Source organism: Pagrus major, chromosome 20 (genome assembly GCF_040436345.1).
Source record: "Pagrus major chromosome 20, Pma_NU_1.0".
In the NCBI taxonomy this organism is placed as follows: domain Eukaryota; kingdom Metazoa; phylum Chordata; class Actinopteri; order Spariformes; family Sparidae; genus Pagrus; species Pagrus major.
This window is the reverse complement of record NC_133234.1, coordinates 12,004,592-12,025,650: the sequence shown is the minus strand read 5'-3', so window position 1 is coordinate 12,025,650 and position 21,059 is coordinate 12,004,592. Positions and strand designations below refer to the sequence as shown.

The 21,059-nt window shown below is 41.8% G+C and overlaps 2 protein-coding genes across 2 annotated transcripts; both read left to right on the top strand.

Annotated features, from left to right (window-relative positions):
* The first annotated feature begins 589 nt into the window (after window positions 1-589).
* Window positions 590-13,516, top strand: top2a (DNA topoisomerase II alpha). The gene is made up of 35 exons (XM_073490385.1): window positions 590-720; window positions 1,924-2,070; window positions 2,284-2,374; window positions 2,490-2,553; window positions 2,662-2,807; window positions 3,024-3,121; window positions 3,216-3,428; window positions 3,784-3,957; window positions 4,317-4,418; window positions 4,533-4,670; window positions 4,767-4,905; window positions 4,996-5,153; window positions 5,324-5,449; window positions 5,651-5,761; window positions 6,130-6,235; window positions 6,378-6,487; window positions 6,590-6,682; window positions 6,766-6,880; window positions 6,970-7,091; window positions 7,213-7,361; window positions 7,507-7,738; window positions 7,829-7,963; window positions 8,728-8,928; window positions 9,058-9,253; window positions 9,438-9,529; window positions 9,619-9,765; window positions 9,869-9,952; window positions 10,068-10,277; window positions 10,383-10,503; window positions 11,228-11,398; window positions 11,775-11,955; window positions 12,062-12,117; window positions 12,214-12,333; window positions 12,567-12,799; window positions 12,933-13,516. Exons 1-35 carry the CDS (start codon window positions 703-705, stop codon window positions 13,080-13,082), a joined length of 4,749 nt encoding a protein of 1,582 aa, XP_073346486.1. The 5' UTR covers window positions 590-702; the 3' UTR covers window positions 13,083-13,516.
* Window positions 13,517-15,155: 1,639 nt separating this feature from the next.
* LOC141015994 (gap junction delta-3 protein-like) lies at window positions 15,156-16,025 on the top strand. The gene has a single exon (XM_073490223.1). The coding sequence runs from the start codon at window positions 15,156-15,158 to the stop codon at window positions 16,023-16,025; it is 870 nt and encodes a 289-aa protein (XP_073346324.1).
* The last annotated feature ends 5,034 nt before the right edge of the window (window positions 16,026-21,059 follow it).

The following is a 21,059-nucleotide window of genomic DNA, read 5'->3' as shown; positions in this document are numbered from 1 at the left end:
CCCAGTGCGCTGCAGTACAGCCATAACAATAAAAAACAAACAACTGATCATTATTTTTACACTCAGTCACCCCACTGTAAATGAAATAAGTGCTATGTATTAGCTGTGACTGGCCCATATGAGCAGGGCTTCTATGATCCAGGACACATAAGAATCACTCAGTCATTCAATTAATGAGTGTTTACAAACATGTTTATTTCCATATAGGCCGATTATTGCCAAATCAGATTTGAATAGACAGTTTTTATGACAACCATGACAAAATACTTAGTTCCACTTTTCACCTCTTCTCTTGTTTTTAGATGAGTGTGTGTCAATGATAAATAAACTCCTGAAACTCTTTCCAGCACGTATTCTATTATTGTCCATGTTGGGAAGCTGATTGGCCGTTAGACACATTGTGGGCGGGCTCATGCCTCTTAAGAAGTGGATGATTGGTTCGCTCTTTGAAAAAAGACGCCTTTAAGTTCCTCATTGGCGGAACACTTCAGAGGGCCCTTCGTTTGATTGGTCAATAAAGCTGGCGCGAGAAGTTTCCTCCAAGTTTTGAATGTTCTAACCGGGCTTTTGATTCACTCGGCGACGACAGTGAAGCCAGGCAGCAGTTATTGTTAGGAGTTAGCCGAGGGTTTATCAGCTAGCGTTAGTTATAAGCTTAGTCTATAAATTAAGCGCCAGGGCTTAGTAATACATATAAGAAGAATGGCTGAACCACTGAAGGTAACATTACTGTCACTTTGATGTTCGCTATTTGCAGACAGTGCTAATGTTAGCTAGCGTCACATTGAAACTTAGCAACGGATTATGTTAGCTAGCTAACATCGTCTATCAACTTATTTAACGTAATGAGAGTGGTGTTAAGCGTGTCATGCAAAGTGCAATGGTCAAGTGATCCGTCAGAAACGTAACAACTCACCTCCCAGACACAAGTCCAAACTACAAATCTGATGTGGGCCAATGCATCTTCAGAAACCGTGTTAATGCTACGGTCCGTATTAACCGTTTAGCTAGTTAGCTAACGTTAACGTACCGATACATCCTTTTCATATACCGCTTAAGAAATATCGTTCACATCACAACATGGCGGTGCACACTCAGTAATAATATTAACTTATATTCAGCTGGAATCAACGTTAACTTGGATTTAACTGCTTAGCCTATGCACCAACTGTAACTTCTCTCAAAATGTGACGTGAACATTTTTGTCCTCCTCTGAATTGTCCTTAAGCTACATGGTGAAATCATGGGTCCATTTTTTTGTCCATTGTTTTATCCTGTAAGGAATGAAGTAATTTCAACAATGTGCAGTTGTTTGAACAAGTGGCATTGCAGGTGCTGTTGGTTATTGTTTGGAGATTACCTGCAGCACAAATACAACCTCTGCTGAAAAATTTTTGACAGCTTTCCTAAAATCTGTCTTTTATCCAAAATACTGTAAAGAGAAAACAGGGAAGGCTGTCATCATGAGGATGTGTTTTGTTTTATGTTGATCAAACTGCATAAATGTGGGTTATAGTACAGGTGAACCTGTCACAATCTTTGCTGCCTACGCTACTACCAACCAGATTTAGGTAGAATATGATGGGAACTAGGACTGGTAACAGAAGCCTGAATACACTGTGCAAAAAAGTCATGTGGTCGTGCAAAAGCAGCATACTATTGAATCAACCAAAGGGCCAAGTATACTGTATGTTGCAAGGTAAGGGGCAGAAAAGAAATAGTTTACTGGACATTATATTAAATGTCAGACTACCTCTCAGCATCGGTAACATGTCCCACATGCCCCAGATAAACATACTATTTGTCCCTCATTTGTTTTTTTTTGTTTTTTTTTTCTAGTTCTTTTTGGTGTAGTCATACAATTTAGACAGCAATACAAGAAAATGCACATTAAAGATAATAACTGTGTGTCGTGCTTGACAGAACTTCTTAGAAAACAAGCCTCTGGAAAAGACGAAGAAAGATCCGAAGCGGCTGTCGGTGGAGAGGATCTACCAAAAGAAGACGCAGTTGGAGCACATTTTGCTCCGACCTGACTCCTACATAGGCTCTGTAGAGCCTGTCACTCAGGTAAGAAGTCACAAAGCAAGGTCTTTGAAATTTAAGGCTTCTCTGATGAAACAATTGATTTAAGTCCTATGTAAATTTTAGATATTTTTGGAGAGAATATTGTTCTCACTGCAGAGTTGCAGAATATTGATTTGAGGAATAAAGCGTTAATGGTTCATATTATACAAATTTATGCATGATCTTTGGAATCATTGATTGACTTCTTTCTTTTAGCAAATGTGGGTGTATGATGAGGATGTTGGACTGAACTGCCGTGATGTGACATTTGTGCCAGGGCTTTACAAGATTTTTGATGAAATCCTTGGTGAGTAAATGGCTCATAATTGTAGATGGTGTATTACGTGTATAGACAACATGTTGGTCGTCCTATGTCGGGCCTACTTTACTCAAGCAGTTTGTTTGTTTTATTCTCTCTACAGTAAATGCAGCTGACAATAAGCAGAGGGATAAGAACATGAACTGCATCAAAATCAGCATTGATGTGTGAGTAATAATTAATACTGCACAACTATATAAGATCTCAAATGTCTTATGATCCTCCCACAGTGTCAATTTGCAGACGCACATCATGTCTACTTTTTTTCCTTTCAGTGAAAACAACACCATCAGTGTATGGAATAACGGGAAGGGTATTCCTGTGGTGGAGCATAAGGTGGAGAAGGTCTATGTGCCTGCTCTCATCTTCGGACAGCTCCTCACCTCCAGTAACTATGATGATGAACAGAAGAAAGTGACCGGTGAGTTTAATCATTTATATTTAATAATTACGTATAGTCTACTATAAGAGTGGAGTGGCAAACTGTGAACATAAGTCTTAGGTTGAGCAAAAATATAAATTGAAGCCACACAAAGGCTGTTTATAAACAAGCTACAGTCAGGTTTGGTGTTAAATCAGTAGACTGTTACTTTTCTAATATCCTAACCCACGTATTCATACCAATATTGTTCTTCAGGTGGACGCAATGGATATGGTGCTAAGCTTTGCAACATCTTTAGCACAAAGTTCACTGTAGAGACTGCCTGTAAAGAATCAAAGAAGACCTTCAAGCAGGTAGGATGGAGGTTCAACCAAATTTGCTCTTTTGCCATCATTGTAACTTGTAAGGGGAAATGTTTCATAATATGTCTGTCTGTGTTTTTCACAGACTTGGTACGACAACATGGGCAGGACAGGGGATGCTAACCTCAAATCTTTTGACGGAGAGGAGTACACTTGCATCACCTTCAGGCCAGATCTGCCCAAGTTTAAAATGAGCATCCTGGACAAAGACACAGTGGCTCTCATGACCAGGAGGGCCTATGACATCGCTGGAGCATCCAAAGGTGTCCGTGTGTTCTTCAACGGCAAGAGGCTGCCAGTACGTTATCATGTCATTTCACTTTACTGTCCGTCACTTCTGCCTGACAACCACCTATCTTTTAACTCTCTCTCGCTAAATTAGTTTAGTCTAATTTTTAAAGCTAAATTAAGTTTCAGGGTGAACTCTGCCCTTTTAAAAATGGTTTTGAAAGTTAAACCATTTGAATTAATTAGAAACCTGTTTTTTTTATCCTAGTAATTAGGCTCCAACATATTATTATGACATTTTTCAAAGCCTTTTTAAAATATCCTTTACTTTTACATAGCTTTGATGTAGGAGTTAGGTTTCTGAATGGTACGAACAGGAATAAAATCTTACGATTAAGACTAAGACAACCGCTGTTGTACTCCAGGTTTCAGGTTTCCGTAGCTACGTGGACATGTATGTGAAGGACAAGGTGGACGAGGTCGGGAATACACTCACCGTGGTCCACGAGATCGTCAACGAGCGCTGGGAGGTCTGCCTCACCATGAGCGAGAAGGGTTTCCAACAAGTCAGCTTTGTCAACAGTATTGCTACAACCAAGGTAATTTCACAGTGAATCAGAACTTTTGTAATGCATTCATTGTATGTATACAGTACATATTTGTGTAACAGTGATTGAATGTGGGTTTTGACGACTATGCCGAACCTGTTATTTAATTTTTTAAGTGTGAGCTGTTAGAATACTGAATGCCAATTTTAATCATCTTTTATCAGCCCTGTTTGAATTTTCATCTTAGAGCAGCTATGAAGCATCTTAAGTTAGATTGAACTCGTAGGCTAGGACCCTTTGTCAGCTAAGTACATGCTTGGCTGCGCTCCCAGCCACTTTGTGTCACAACGATTAAGACTTATGACATTTATTCTGTAAATGGGATGTTATGTTTGTCCCCTGGACCTCAGGGAGGGAGGCACGTGGACTATGTGGCTGACCAGGTCGTTGCCAAGCTCATCGAAGTGGTGAAGAAGAAGAATAAAGCTGGGGTGGCCGTCAAGCCTTTCCAGGTACAGTCATCTTAGTGTACCTTCACATCATAATTCCTCCCAAGTATCTGAGTAGAAAAAATTTGCTGTTAACAAATTGAATAACTGAATATACTCCACTTCCTTTCCATCCAGGTGAAAAACCACATGTGGCTGTTTGTCAACTCCTTGATTGAGAACCCCACCTTTGACTCTCAGACCAAAGAGAACATGACGCTGCAGCACAAGAGCTTTGGGTCCACTTGTTCTCTAGGAGACAAGTTCATTAAACAGGTGCTAATGGAAATACTACTGGCATGCATTCTTGCCTTTTTTAAAAGTGTAATAAAATTTGATTTCACTAATTCCCCTCTTTTCTGTTCCTCATAGGCCACATCCTGTGGGATTGTGGAAAGTATCATGAACTGGGTGAAGTTCAAGGCTCAGACTCAGCTCAACAAGAAATGCTCGGCTGTCAAACACACAAAAATCAAAGGGGTGCCCAAACTGGACGATGCCAACGATGCAGGTATTGTACACCACAGTCTTTTCTTTTTTTTAATAGTCTAGCCTTGTGAGAATGAAAATGAGCTCATGCAGTAACCATGTTCTCTTGCAGGTGGGAAGAACTCCATCGGCTGCACACTGATTCTCACTGAGGGAGACTCAGCCAAGACACTTGCTGTGTCTGGGCTGGGTGTGGTCGGCAGAGACCGTTACGGAGTCTTCCCCCTCAGAGGAAAAATGCTCAACGTGCGGGAGGCCTCACTCAAACAGGTCAGACCCAACAGCATTGTGGTTTGGCAGATACATATGTCTCAGTGGTGGGTGCCAGGGGGGTCATGTATCTAGTTTTGTATTATTGTATTTGTCTTGTATGGACACAGATCTGTCAGTGATGTAGTTTACCAAACAGCTGAGAGTGAGTTTTTGGTCTTCCTCATTAGATTATGGAGAATGCTGAAATCAACAACATCATTAAGATCCTCGGCCTTCAGTACAAGAAGAACTACAGCGACCCAGAATCCCTCAAGAGTCTGCGTTACGGCAAGATCATGATCATGACAGATCAGGTGCACCAACTGTTTCATCGAAGACTTCTGTTTTACTTTGTAAAATACAAATTGGATACACTAAAAAGTGTATCCAATTTGTATTCATCATTTTGCACTTAATTTATGTCTATAGGGCTGCATGTATAAGTTCAAATTAGCTTTACAGATTTCTTAACATTAAAATGACTGGTATCTACTGTATTCCTGTGATTGCGACAGGATCAAGATGGCTCCCACATTAAGGGCCTGCTGATCAACTTCATCCACCATAACTGGCCATCGTTGCTGCGCCACAACTTCCTGGAAGAGTTCATCACCCCCATCATCAAGGTACATATTCTCATTACTGTCACTATGATTGCCTGAGTCATTTCACTTGGAGCAACTCAGATGGAGCCTTGGTAAATCTTGTTGTGTACATCTTGTTGAGTTGATTTTCTAGCCCTGATAGAGATCCAAACATGCTACTTAAATTTGCAACGACACTGCCATCTGGTGTCAAATCCTAGAACTGAATGTAGTTTTATAGAAAAGCTGCCATTGACTGCTTTTAGTCAACAATTCTACCATTTAAATAATTCTTCTGATGATATTCATAATCTATCCTTGTAATGCTAATTTTCAATATATAAACCATTTAAATGACACAGTGAGATAACATGAAGTGATTCAGACTTGTTTTATTTCCCTCTTTTTAGGCATCTCACAAGAAAACTCAGCTGTCTTTCTACAGCATCCCTGAATTCAGTGCATGGAAGGAAAGCCAGCCCAACCACAAATCTTGGAAAATCAAATACTACAAAGGTTTGTTATAAACCCCTGTGTGGTAGTGAAGATGACAAGTAAGCATCCCTCCATACCTGGCCTGTTGCTGGTTGTAATCTTGCCTGTCTTTATAGTGTTATATCTAATGGGTTCTCTTTCTTTGCGGTCTTCATCCATTCAGGTTTGGGAACCAGCACGTCGCAGGAAGCCAAGGAGTACTTCTCTGATATGCAGAAACACCGTATCCCATTCAAGTACTCTGGACCTGAAGACGATGAAGCTATCACCCTTGTAATTATATAACATTATGAGCTATTTCAAAATGTCTTACAATACAATCAGTAGTTGTAGTGCTAACATCTGATTCTTGCATATTCTTTTGTTTTTGCCCAGGCCTTTAGCAAGAAGAAAGTGGAAGAGCGGAAAGAATGGCTGACCAATTTCATGGTCAACAGGCGCCAGCGCAGGGAGCACAACCTGCCTGAGGTAAAATCTCAAAAATGAGTGAACTACATGTACTTTATTGCTGTTTTCTGTCAAGTTTCACAGCATCTTTGCTGTCTTCACAGGACTACCTCTACGGTCAGGCCACCAAGTCCCTCTCCTACAACGACTTTGTCAACAAGGAGCTGGTACTTTTCTCCAACTCTGACAATGAGAGGTCCATCCCCTGCCTGGTGGATGGTATGTGAAACGAAATCGAAACTTTAAAAAATACTGTTTATTAGTTGTAATAGCGGTCTAATATGCGTCTGTCTTTATGTGTATATCAGGTCTGAAACCAGGCCAGAGGAAGGTGCTGTTCTGTTGCTTCAAGAGGAATGACAAGCGGGAGGTGAAGGTGGCCCAGTTGGCTGGCTCGGTGGCAGAGATGTCAGCCTACCACCACGGAGAGGTGAGATGACATTACACTCAAATGAGCTGATTGTAAACATGCTATGAATCTTACTGTTTCTTATATTTATCATTTTTGATAATACGGTTGATTAACTTTCCTCAACTCTTTCATTTTTCAGGTTTCCCTGATGATGACCATTGTTGGTTTGGCCCAGAACTTTGTGGGAAGCAACAACCTGAACCTGTTGCAGCCTCTGGGTCAGTTTGGAACCAGGTTGCATGGTGGCAAAGACTCTGCCAGCCCTCGATACATCTTCACCATGCTCAGGTCAGCAGCCTCCTTACAAACTCCACATAATCTGAAGCTGCAGGCCTCCTGCACACGTTTGCTAAGATAAGGATGTCGGGAGTTGATTTCATGGTTTACCTATTAAGTGATTAACTCCAAAACTCCCAACTTTCTGTCTTTCCAGCTCGCTTGCCCGCCTTGTTTTCCCAGCAGTGGATGACAACCTGCTCAAGTACAACTTTGATGACAACCAGCGCGTAGAGCCGGAGTGGTACATGCCCATCATCCCCACTGTGCTGGTGAACGGTGCCGAGGGCATTGGCACAGGCTGGGCCAGCAAGATCCCCAACTACGACATCCGAGAGATCATCAACAACATCCACCGCATGCTCAACGGCGATGAGCTTCTGCCCATGGTGAGGACAGGAAATGGCTGTTGTTGCTTATTCTGTGTCTTCTGGTGAGCAAATAGAATTATAAGGATAATTTATGTTTTTCTTCCCTAGCTTCCAAACTACAAAGGCTTCAGAGGCACAATTGAGAAGGTGATGGAAAACCAGTTCATGAACAGCGGAGAGGTGGCCATTATTGATTCCACCACCATTGAGATCTCTGAACTGCCTGTCAAAGCCTGGACGCAGGTTAGTTTTTGAAGCTTTGACCCTTATCCTTGATGTATTCAGGAACTGTGTTTCTGTTTCTAGAAATTAGTGCTGGTCCACATGTCCTGGTAGATTTCACGTCCCGCAGCAATTGAGAGAAATTCAGGTCAAATATTATCTGTTTATTGAGCATATAAACAGTTGATGAAGGCCGCCAATGCTGTGTGTCACAAACTGTGTTGGTATTTGACAACCTGTGAATGAGACATTAGGGTTTTCCCTGCTATTATATCGCTTTGGCACCTATAATGGCTGTAGTGGTGGAGTAAAATACATTTCCCCTCCATGATGAAGAGAAATGGCACATTACAGCAGATGATGGAGGTCAGCACCTCCTCAGCTTGCGGTTGCAGACAGGTTGAGAGACGAGAGTGACGATAAATCCACATCTAAGCACTAATCCCAAAAGTAAAAAAGAAACAAAAAATCAAACATCTGAGCTCTTCTCCTGCTGGAAACCGCTCCAAACCAGAGCAGAGCAGAGCAGAATCAGACGTGACTGAGGGTGTTTAGTCCTCCAGAATCGATTTTAAATATGTTGGACAGATAAAAATAGAATAGACTAAAAATAAAAACAACAGTAAATTATTGGATAACAGAAACCCCATTCAGGATGTTTCACCATGTACATTGATGCGGTCTATGACATAGAATCAAATTAAATGAGTTATTTTTCATTTATTACTTTAGAGACCACTTTAATTGCCTCTACGTGTCATTCCATGTTTTTCTCTGTGGTCTAGACCTACAAGGAAAACGTGCTGGAGCCAATGTTGAACGGCACAGAGAAGGTCCCTTCTCTGATCACCGACTTCAAGGAATACCACACAGACACCACTGTGCGTTTTGTGGTCAAGATGACAGAAGAGAAGCTGCGGGAGGCAGAGGCTGCCGGCCTCCATAAGGTCTTCAAGCTTCAGAGCCCCCTCACCTGCAACTCTATGGTAATGGCTGCCACATGTATGCACACATGTAATGTTACAGCAACAGAGGATGAATCAAGTCTTCCGGATGCTTGCTATAAAATCTCACGCATTTCTGAAAAGCTTAACCCGTTTGTTTTCCCTATTTAGGTTCTGTTCGACCATGTGGGCAGCCTGAAGAAGTACGAGTCCGTGCAGGATATTCTCAAGGACTTCTTCGAGTTGAGGATGAAGTACTATGTGCTGAGAAAGGACTGGTTGGCTGGCATGCTCGGGGCAGAGAGCGCTAAACTGACCAACCAGGCCCGCTTCATTCTGGAGAAAATCCAGGGCACCTTGGTCATTGGTTAGTAGCTTGTGTAATTTCATTTAAAAGACATGCAAATAATAAAAATGAAACATTTGTATTTTTTATATTACTTCTTACTAAAAGTGGGCAATCCTACAGTCCAATTTTTAGGCATAATTGAGCAGACCTAAAATGTTTTGGGATTTTATTAAAAGTATTAATTCTGTCCATGTGCTTGCAGAGAACAAGCCAAAGAAGGAACTGATTCGCATGCTGCAGGAGATGGGCTACGACTCTGACCCAGTCAAGGCTTGGAAACAGGCTCAAGAGAAGGTAGGACACGTTTCTACATCAATGAGGAATACTAAATAATCATCTACACCTGAGCTAATGGCTTCACATATTTGTGTTCATGGTTTTAGAATGAGGAGCAGATGGAGGAGGAAGATGAGGAAGAAGCAGAGAAGGAAGACACCAGCGGGCCAGACTACAACTACCTGCTGAGCATGCCCATGTGGTTCTTGACCAAAGAGAAGAAAGAGGAGTTGTGCAAACAGAGGGATGCCAAGGTGGGATGTTCAGCCATGCCTTAAAAAAAAATCAAAGTTTACATTTAATTTGGTCTGTCTCATGCAAACTTTGTCAATTTCTGACCTGACTGCTGTTTTATAGATTACAGAGCTGAACGCCCTGAAGAAGAAGAGTCCAGCAGACATGTGGAAGGAAGACCTTGCTGCTTTCTCTGAGGAACTGGAGGTACTGGCTTGTTGTCTAATTGTTTTTTTTTTTGTTTTTTTATACGTCCAGTCATAAGTGCACCTCTTCAGTCTCATAAAGTCACTGACAATATCTTGTTCCTTCTTGTGCTCAGAGATGTGAGGCAAAAGAAAAGGAGAGTGCCGCCATGCCTGTCATTAAAAAGGGCGCTGGTAAAGGCAAAGCGGTGAAGGTGAAGCAGGAGACTATGCCAACGCCACAGGGTCGCCGCGTTATCCCACGCGTTACCAGCACCATGAAAGCTGAAGCTAACAGGAAGGCTGATATCAAGAAGGGAGAAGGCAAGAGGGGCAGAAAAGTCAAGGTACATCTTTTTATGAAATTTAAATCTGCATCTTGAACTATTTTTGGTACAGTACTCTGCCAAAATGAAATAACATTTACCTTGACCTTATTTCTGTAATTGTAGAGTGAAGATGTGGTGATGAAGATGGAGTTTGGAGAAGATGCAGAGAACGCTGAGCCGAGTGAGGAGATTGGCTTGGCTGCACGACTGAGCAAGAAAACTAAAACCCAGGCGAAGGAAAAAGGTAAATGAAAACAATAATTGACCAAACTTGAGTTGATTATGAGTTCTGTTCTTAGTATATTCACTAAGATATATTCATAGCTCAAATGAAATGTACATTCCACTCATTCAAGAAATAAAAAGTGCAGTAAAATTATTTGTTAAACTCAACAGTCACGATCAGAACATCATTTACAGCCTAATTGCACAGCTCCCTCTCTGTTTACATACAGTAAACCTGTAACCAATCATTCCTTAGTAACATCTAGCGGCAGCTCTGTGAAAATGCATCATCTGCAACTTGCCTCCTTTCACTTTGAGAATTTGTTTACAACGATCAAACTTTACCACCAGTGATTCAGAGATCAGATATGAGGCTGTATATCACAAGTGTTTATTATATTTACCCACAGTTTTTGAATTTCAGCAGCAATTATTTTACAACTTCACCTTGATAACAAACTGACTCAGGTGTCATGTCATACTGCTTGATTGCAAAACTGGGGCAAGAATATGTTGATACTGTTAGCTTCATCATAATTTGTTTTATATATCCAACAACATAATGACAATTCTGCACCAGCATTTAAAAGTTCTGTCTGAAGATCCTTTTACCAACAGCTGCACCTGTATTCCCACAGTGGATAGTTAAAGGGACCTAAAAAAAAAACCACCATCATAATAAAAATGTATGAAGCTTTACTGCATTTTTATTAAAGATGACTAAGAAACACATTTCTCTGCAGCAACGGCATCAAAGGCCGGCAAGCAGAGCACTCTTCAGTTCAAGCCTGTTTCCAAGAAGCCCAAGAAGAACCCGTGGTCGGACGAAGAGTCTGACAATCAGTCCGGCGACAGTGACATGGAGGCAGAGGAAGTGGTTGCCCCCAGGGAGCGGGCTGGACGTAAAACCAAAGGTGAATCTACTAGATGATCCTGACCTCTGTCATCACTGATGGTGTTATCCATAGTTGTTTCCCATCCTCCTCTGAGAAAAGGACCGTCTCAGCTGTTTGCTCATACATACCCAGAACACCAGATAAGATGTAATCACTCTAGAAATGTTTGGATTTTAATTAAAACGCTGATAAGCTGCATTTCCTAAGGCTAATTAGCTCTCTTATCTCAATTCTACCCTAACTGGTCTTCGCAACAGCAGTAGTGACTCATCTATTATGGGATATCTCTAGGGAAAACAAACTTTTCAGTCTAATTTTTGATTGAAAAAAACAAAAACCTTAGAATACCCGGCAGCATTGCTTAATCAAACCATTCTGTTGCCTATTTCTGAAGCTGCGGTGAAGTACAGTTTGTCTGACAGTGAAGATGATTTTGATGATTGGGGGAAGAAGGACGCTCCAGTGCAGAAAGCTGTTGTCAGTGATGACGATATAAGCTTCGCCCCAGAGCCAAGCTCCATGCCTGACAGCGATGTGGACTCGCCAGCCCCGCCTCCTAAAGCTCCGGAGCCCACGTGAGTATGAAAACAATGATGTATAAAGCTTCGTCCTTAACATCAAAGCTTTCATCAGACCATTTTTATATTGATGTTAAAATTTAATTTCATTATTTCTATGCAGGAAGAAAGTGGCAAAGAGCAAATCCACAGTAAAACGAGCTGAAAGCAAGTCAAGCTGTAAGTATTTTTGTGTAACGCTCCTGTGACGAGCTGGAGAAATAATGGGCTAATTTATCTGAGATCTAATTATTTGCTCTCTGTGGTGCTTCGCAGCTCCCTCTGATGATCAGGTGCCTGCAGCCAAGGCACCAGTTCAACGTAAAACCAAAGAGGCAGCGCCTAAGAAAGCTCCTGCTGCCAAGAAACCAGCTGCATCCAAGAAGAAGGCTGCAGGTATATAGCCAGTTCACACAAATTAGGAACAGCTCAGCGTGGTTTATGACACACTGATGTTGCTGTGTTTGTTTATTTTTCATCAAATGGTACCAATAAATAGTAAAGATTACAGTAATACTTTACATGTTTGTTACAAATATTTCTTGTTAGTTTATGATTAAAGTGCATGATGGTTGGAGAAAAGAACTGAAATGCATCCTTGGTTTGTTCTTCCTGTTCATTTCTCATAGATGTGAAGCAGCCGTCCATCATGGATGCTTTTTCGAAGCCCAAACCTCTGTCCAGCAAGCCTGCCAAGAAGGTCCCTACATTTGACTCCAGCGACTCTGAGGGTGAAGTTAAAGCTCCAGTCACAAAGGCGAAGCCCGTTCTAAAACGGAAACAGGCCGTCAGCGACGACTCTGACAGCGACTCAGACAACCTCATGTCACGTCTGAAGGCCAAAACAACTGCCGGCAGCAAGGTCAGTTTTTACACTGAATGCTAATTTCAGAAAGGGGTTTTACATGTTAATGGACCACCAGGCTTTCAAATTTATTTAGTGCAAGTCGTTATTAACACCTTGTTATGCTTGAATATTTTCTCTGTTCCTGTAGAAAACCAAGAAGTGGCTCGACGACGACAGCTTCCAGGTCTCAGATCAGGAGGAAGCATCTCCTGCGGCGATGGCCCCACGGGACAAGCCCTCACGTGCCCGGAAACCTGTAACCTACAACCTGGACTCAGACTCAGATGAAGACTTTTAAATCTTAGTCCCTAAACCAGTGTCTACATGGTCAAGTTTTTATAGATTTTGTATAAAAGACAGGTTCTTTAGTAAGTTATACATTAAGTTTGTGCCATGTGATTACATATGGCTTCGCTTTTATCGCTGGAAGCACTGTTGCATTTACACTTGTGGCTTGAATGGACCTCAGACCTGTAGTTTTTACAATGCTGATTGATTGTCAAAATAGAAGTAAAAAAAATAAATCTGTTCCTATATGTCAGGTGCTTGTACCCTGTTATACCTGAGTATGTCTACCTTTAGTGTTAGAATTACTAACACTTAGGCTACTTGACATTTCTTTGTAATCCACTTTTGCTTGTTTGTTTGTTTTGTTTGTGTCGTGTCTTGTAAATATTTCAATGGCTGTTCATTTTATATCGCAAAAAATAAAGTTAACTTGTTTGTACTGATTGCACTGTTTGGAAATATGAGTCGCATGATGGGATTGCTTTAGGGCTAATGTCAAGTGAAACGTGCCGTTGATTTTTTCTGTCTGTACAAGTCGGGTTTCTCAGTAAGAGTGTTTAAGGGAGGGAGACTGATCAGCTGCACATGTGGTAGATAGGACTGGTGTAATGGAGAATAAGTCTTTGGAAAATTTGGATGGGTAAGTAACATTTTAAATTAATAATCATGATTTCATATCAGAGGTTAAAATGATCCTTAAGACTGCTTTTATTCACAAATTGAGATTGTGAGAGCTGAGAGTAGAAAGCGAAAGAATTCTCCTTATCAAATATTTCAGTACAACTTTGATAAACTGCTTCAAAGTCATAAAATTGTTGAGAAGCAGTTATAACGGCCAACATCAAAGAACAAATCTTGAACTTGAAAGCACGAAGCTCAATAAAAATTGCTCTATGTACCTTAATGCTTTCTGAATGACAGTACATGAGAGGGTAGCATTATGCAAGTGGCATGCTCACGTGTTGGCCATTGTGATCAGAGAAACTGTTGGTGCAGCTTAAAGCAGACCCTTCCTGCCATTTAGGAAGCTCTTTGAAATGCTCATCAAGAGTTTGCCTTTCTTGGGTAAACATCACTTCTGTCTGGGACTCTTGATGGGTCCAGATTAGGACGTCGGAGGAATTTCCTAAACTGTTGCCGCCCTCTCAATTATAAGCCCCTGCAAACCTCCATCACATGCCATTTGGAGTGGGAGCTGGTATGGACCAGCTCCCAAGTGTAACGCTTGATTGGACACATTTTTTATATATCCTCCGTTTTGCCTGAGAACATATCTGAGTTGGAGAGGACGAACCAGAAAACAGGATTTTTAAGGTAAATCAAATGCCTAATGCCTTAAAGGCTGGGCTTGTTTTGTCATCTTGCTGCCACTGACTTGTCAGAAATGTATCCGAGTACAGCTTCAGACCAGCAAGTAGCTCAACCAGTCAGTTTACTTCCACAAGCAGCAGCCTGTAGCCTGATCGATGCTGTATTCATAACTGCCGTGCCATGAAAATGACTTACAAATATGTGGAGAATAAACAAAAACCAGTTCACCAAAATTCCTGGTAACTGGTAGATTATTTCCGTGGCGGATTCAGGATGTTTGAGGGCCAGGGGTGAAAAAGATTAAAAGGGCACCACATGTGTGCAGGGATGTTTGCCCCCCCTTGCACCACCAGTGATGAATGTACTTTATAGCAATTGCTTTTTGAGATTAGACATGTGAGGTTTGACTGTTTTCTCTTGCAATATATTTACAATCATCTGTAAAAACAAAACCTAAAGGTGAGGGGAATACCTAGAGGTTTACTCAGGCCAGTGGGATTGTTTTATTCCTTTCCTGATATGGTTAAATTGCTGTTATTGCAGGCAGTATAATTGTGTTTCATTTTTGGTTTCAGGTCGGTGGAAGGTGAGCTCTGTCACCACTTTGGGCGCGTAAAACCTAGATAAGCTGATTTATCTTTGACCCTCCTTTAGGTCATGAATTGGACCTAATAAGACACACTTTGGTTTCTCTTTTTAATCAAAGACACAACTCTGAGGCGGATAGATCTCCACATTCTCAAGAAGCCATACCCAAGACAGTGCTGCGATCATGGGGGAATGGGGCTTCCTCGGCGGACTCTTCGACAGCCTCCAGGCCCACTCGCCGATGCTTGGTCGTTTCTGGCTCTTGCTCATGCTTGTCTTCAGGATCCTGATCCTGGGAACTGTAGCCAGCGACCTGTTTGATGACGAGCAAGAGGAGTTTGCCTGCAACACCCTCCAGCCGGGCTGCAAACAGGTGTGCTACGACATGGCCTTCCCCATCTCCCAGTACAGATTCTGGGTGTTTCACATCGTCCTCATCGCCACACCTTCCTTGGTTTTCCTCATGTACGCCATGCATCACCACAACAAGAGGACCGTCCGCTCCAAGTTCAACCAAATTTGCAGCCAGGACCAAAGAGAAGACCGCCGTTTGAGGAGGCTTTACATTATCAACGTGGTCTTTCGCATATTTGCAGAAGTTGGCTTTCTTTTGGGCCAGTGGTGGCTGTACGGCTTCAAGGTGGAGGCCCAGTTCCCCTGCAGCCGCTTTCCTTGCCCCTACACAGTGGACTGCTTCACCTCCCGCCCCGCAGAGAAAACAATCTTCCTCTGCTTCTACTTTGTCGTGGGGCTGATAGCAGCTATTGCCAGCTGCGCAGAGGTTCTCTACGGCTCCGTGAAGTGGTTCTGCTCAAGCCAGGAGTCCATCACCTCGGAGCGCTCCTGCGTCTGCGAGAACCTCCACAACATCAAGCATGAGGAAGCAGAGGCAGAAAAGGAGAAACCTAGAGGATATAAGGTGTCAGAGAGCACGTTCAACAGCGTGAGGATGAAGGGAGGATCTGTGAGGAGCAGCGCAAGTAGGAAGGCCTCCAGCTCCAGCCACAAGCACAGGGGTGGCAAATATGTGAGCAGCAGGACATTCATGGTGTGAGAGAGTCGCTTACTTTCATCTAAGTGTTGTAACTATTTCCTTAACGTAGGAGACATCATCAGGAAGTTCATGGCAGACAGGAAATGAGCGAAGACGAGACTGATTGCTTTGATAAGGCGGATGCACTGTTGACTTGTTTGGTATGATGATTCATTACATAATATAAATAGTACAGGAGGGAAAAGGCCCATGGATTACACTTGATGCACTGATTGCTTCTTTGTTTTGAAGAGAACTGATTGTACATCCATGTACCGACCCCTTCTTATTCCACTTATTCAGCAGAGCAGCACCTTATACCACGTTATAGTTTAATCCATACGAAAGAAAAGAGTAAAAGCAATACATTATGGTTTCATGACTACTCTTGGAGCAGCAGGCTAAGTGTCTGGCATTAGTTATCTTGTTTTCTGGCTTTTCTGCTAAGCTAAGCTAAATAGATGCTGGCTGTAGCCTCATATTTGCTGAACAAAAGTGTTAAGTTTCCAAAAATGTCAAACGATTTATTTTTGTGACTGATGACAATGACTTCCCTTGGATTCTATATTGAGGTATTAATAGTACATATTTGCACAAATGTCCTGAGTGTAAGATATGTACATTTATCAAGGCTGTTATGTTGTTTTTGATTGAGATTTTCAGCACAACTTTTTAAAAAGGCATCCGTTATAAAGGGTTTGTAAGGCTAGCTTTATAACGGGTGAATAATCTGCTAAATCTTGATAGAACAGTTATAGAAGGTCTTGTTGAGAACAACTTTTGGATTGCCAGATTGTGGAAAAATGGATTTATAACTGCATTGTCACCAAGTAGAAACACTGATCTTTTCAAACACAGAAATCCATTACATTGTGACCTCGACCAGGCGGAGTAAAGTGCTGATTTTGAATGATTCTTTATTTTGTAAATTATAATTACTGGCTTGAATGCAATTGTGTGAACACAGACGATGTATCACAGGCGTGCAATGAATGAATGAAAAACCGCACGCACTTCTGAACCTTTTGTGAACGTTTCATTTGTTGTATTCAACATTATAAGTGTCATTTCATTAACTTTTACGTTTCACATGGATGATTTTTTTTTACTGACTCTTTTGTAGTGAATATTTTTCCTTGAGTGTATTTTTTGATGGTAAACAGGCCAGTAGCAGGCTGTATGACATGATTTCAGTTTCACACAGTATGACTGAGAGACTGCTGTAAAATAAAATGTAATCTGTCATTTCAGAAACAAGCAAGAGGGATTATTTAAATTCCTTGTTGTGTAGCCTGTTGAACATGAAGCTACTTGTTCCTTGTTACTTTTCCAACACTCTTCACCTGCAGAACGTGAATATTAAAGTTCCTCGTCACCCCATTATGTGTTTTTGCGTATTGTTACTTAGGTGTTTGTGCAGTTTGTTTTCACATTCATCTGCTGAAGCAAAAAAATCTCTGTGGTCATCTCAGATCTCAGTTTAACGAGCAGCATTTGTGACTTCACAGCTAGTTTTCAAGACAGTTGTTGATACACCTTTATGATCAGAACATAAACCTTTGAGGTGAAACATTTTTCTACATTCATCATAAATATCTTTATCTTGTTTTAACAAGTTTTTTTTCTTTTTCATGTTTTAAAAAACATGAAATCGTTCCCTACAGCTCGTCCGGCATAATCCAAATCTTTCGAATGCCCTGAGGTCCAATATTGATTTGAAAAAATGTTATTAACACCCTTTTTAAGATGAAATCTTCTTTGCAGCTGCTAAGCTAAAAGAGTTAGCGTGCACCCTGTCTGAAGTCAGTGCACAAGCTCGACCCTGCACTGAGTGTGTAAATATTGTCTTTTTCAAATCAATTTGGGATCTCAGGACTTCCAGCTGCAGCTGTATGGAGCCATTTTATGTTTTTTTCTGTTTTTTTAAAAATGTTTTAAAACAAGTCCCCATCTAGAATGCTGCAACGCTGTTTTGCTGTGAAGCTCCAGAAATGTTTTGTGGACTGTGGACCCGACTTCCCATCCGCATGGGGGTCAGTGGATGATAACTTACATTTTCATTTTTGGGTGAACTCATCCTTTAGAACATGTCTAAATGAGTTCTTTTCATTTTCTTCATTTTAGCTCTTTGGGGAAATTATTTGACTTTTGTAGCCTTTTAAATTGCCTGAACATAAATGTGATGGTCCCTCTGTCATGTCTACATGTAACAACATTTCCCTGTCCCTCTGTCATTTCATAAATGCATAATGCACTGTCAGGACTTTATGCAGTTAAACTCAGATATTTGGTCTTCCAGCTGCTGAGGAAACAATCATCAAGCCTGCATCGAAACATGAAAATTCATACACAAAATCATGTGAAAATCCAAATAAAACATACATGTATTTACTGGTGACTGAATATGTTCTCTAAGAGTATTTGGCAAAAAGTGCATTTGTTCCACCAGCAGGTGGCAGCATTGGAACAGTAAACCATGAAACATAAAGCTCTCATCTTCAGTAAGACGTCTTCATTTGCAGACACATTATTTCAATGACAGCATCCACACTTCAGAGACACCAGGGGCTTATTTGATTTTTTCTTTTTTGAAGCCGCTGCATGACACTGTGGTTTCATTAATTCTCCAGTTCAGATTGAAACACTACAACGTATCTCTCAGCCATCCCACAATAAAAAAATCTTACGGCTCCATGTGAACTGAACACTCTCGTTCTTTGTTTTGGAAGCTTCCTGCTGTATCTGCAGTGAGATGTGATTATCATCTGAAGACTAAAGCATTCACAGATCCAAGTGGCTCTTCTGAACACAAAGTAATCTAAATACTCTCCACAGAAGCTTATTTTAGACTGAAACATTCCTCCCAGAGACACACACACATACGCACACACTCCTCCTGCTGTTCCCTGGACGCATCATATATGCAGATTGCAAAGCGGTGCAGGCTCTTTGATGTGCATAGAACAGAATTCTAGATGTGTTTTATATAACCACTCGAGAGGGAAGGAAGGAAGAGTCGAAAAGGATTACCGTCAAAACTTTCTTTTTGTCTGCCTTGTCAAACTGGAAGTGTACCTGTTTCTGTCTTTCTATACCTTCACTCCCTCTCTCTTCTTTCTCTCTTTCTGTGCCTTTCCATACTTCGCTCTTGTCTTTTCTGAATCCTGGGAGGCCTCGCTGCTGGAATCTTTTCTCAAAGAAAATGTAGGTCATCTGTTTTCAGCGACTCCCTTCACACCAACACGGAGGAGGAGATGGAAGTGATAACATCTTTCTCTGCACCCTCCTCCACCACCTTCCTCCATTCTCACTCCACCTTGAATGAGACACTTAAGGGGCTCCCTACGCTCTACCTGTGTCACCTGTCCCACCCCATGGAGGGTCTCTCAGTGCACACCTGGCTGACAGACAGCTCCACATGGAGCGTCTCCAAGTCTCTCACTTTCTACTAAGTCATGCAGGGACGACACTTTCTTCTTCAAGGGGGAGAAACGCCACTCTTTTTCTGCTCCGAACATCAGCTGCTCACTCTGTTGCATTACTCTTTGATTTGGTTTATTAACAGCACAGTGCCCAGTTGGAAGCAAATCAAGCGGCCTGTTTACTGGCCTGAGTTTTGCTAACTTGTGACCCAATAATGTTGATTCCAGTCCCTGTGAGTGAGGAAAAACATGACTTACAACACTTAATTTTTACGAGTTGTGACCAATAATAGGAAAACTGGAGGCCGTCTCGCAATGGGATCACACCAGCTGCGATGTCCATCAACATGTTGATGTTCCACACTCAGTACTCATGGGTCTCGCCACACCCATCTTCAAACTCAGCCTTTTTCATTTTGATCTTCATACCTGTCATGTTTTGTGACTAAATCTTGCATGGTTTTGATGTTATCCCGTTTAAAATGAATCCACAACAGACAGAAAGACAGAACAAGGACATGTAGAGACATTGTTGGGGGCTGGGGCTCAAGCCCACCCACCCAAAAAATCCTCTATTCCCATCCAGATGTTGTTGTTCATAATGTTATTCATATCTGAAGATTGGTAATGTGCAGTGTTCAAAGACTTTATTTCTTGTTCAGTTGTTTAGACCAGTTCAGCCACATTCGATAAGTGGTTTCTTCCAGAAAGGAAGATTCGGAAATATGCAATTTAATGGCATCCAAACAGATTTCCTGTATGTACAAGAGCCTGATTATTTGAGGTCAGTGCGATACTGATTACTCTTCTTAGTGGAGAACAATTCAACTATTCAGGATATGGCGGTAGACGCAGCACATTTCTGAGCTGGAGTGGAAAAAATACAAGTTTTCTGTGTGGATTATGAGAGGGCGCAGGTTTGCATATGGACGGTAGAGACACATGCCACGCCCTTGCAAAGCAATAGCGATACTTAATAACAGCAAATAGCGGAGAGTCACTGATACGCATCACAACCACAACTGAGCCACTTCACCTGATGCTGTTCAGTTAACAGAGCGGCAGAATAACCTGGTTTTGAGAATATGTCAATTTTTTTGTCGATGCTAGGGTACTAATTAACACCAACCAAGAGGGCACCTATCCTCTGTAGTTCCTGCTGCAAGAGGTGTACTAGGAATGTGGGCCGGTGGTGTGGAGAAGGGGGGACATGCACTTACTTCCGACCACCTTTACCCGGACCACACAAATCTCTGAATTCTGCCGTATCAACTTGGGCGGTAAGGGACACAAGACATTATGACTGGAATTCACCTTTTCTTTTTTCAGTTAGTTCGAAAGCCTAAGAAGGTCAACACCATTCTAATGTTCATCCACAAAACATGAAGCTACAGCTAGCTGCCAGTTAGCTTAGCTTTACACAAAGACTGGAAACGTGGAAACAGTTGCAGGCCCGCTTCCAACCCTGACCCCAGATCCGAAAAAGTGTCCGTACAGAGGGGTGCCATCACGCTCCATACAGCCGGAAACACGCTCCTAAACACCCGCTGGAGGAACAATTGAAAAATCTTACCCCTGACACTTTGTCAAATTTCACCTCTGATCCATCCCATTCACTTTGCAGGCCTGCCTC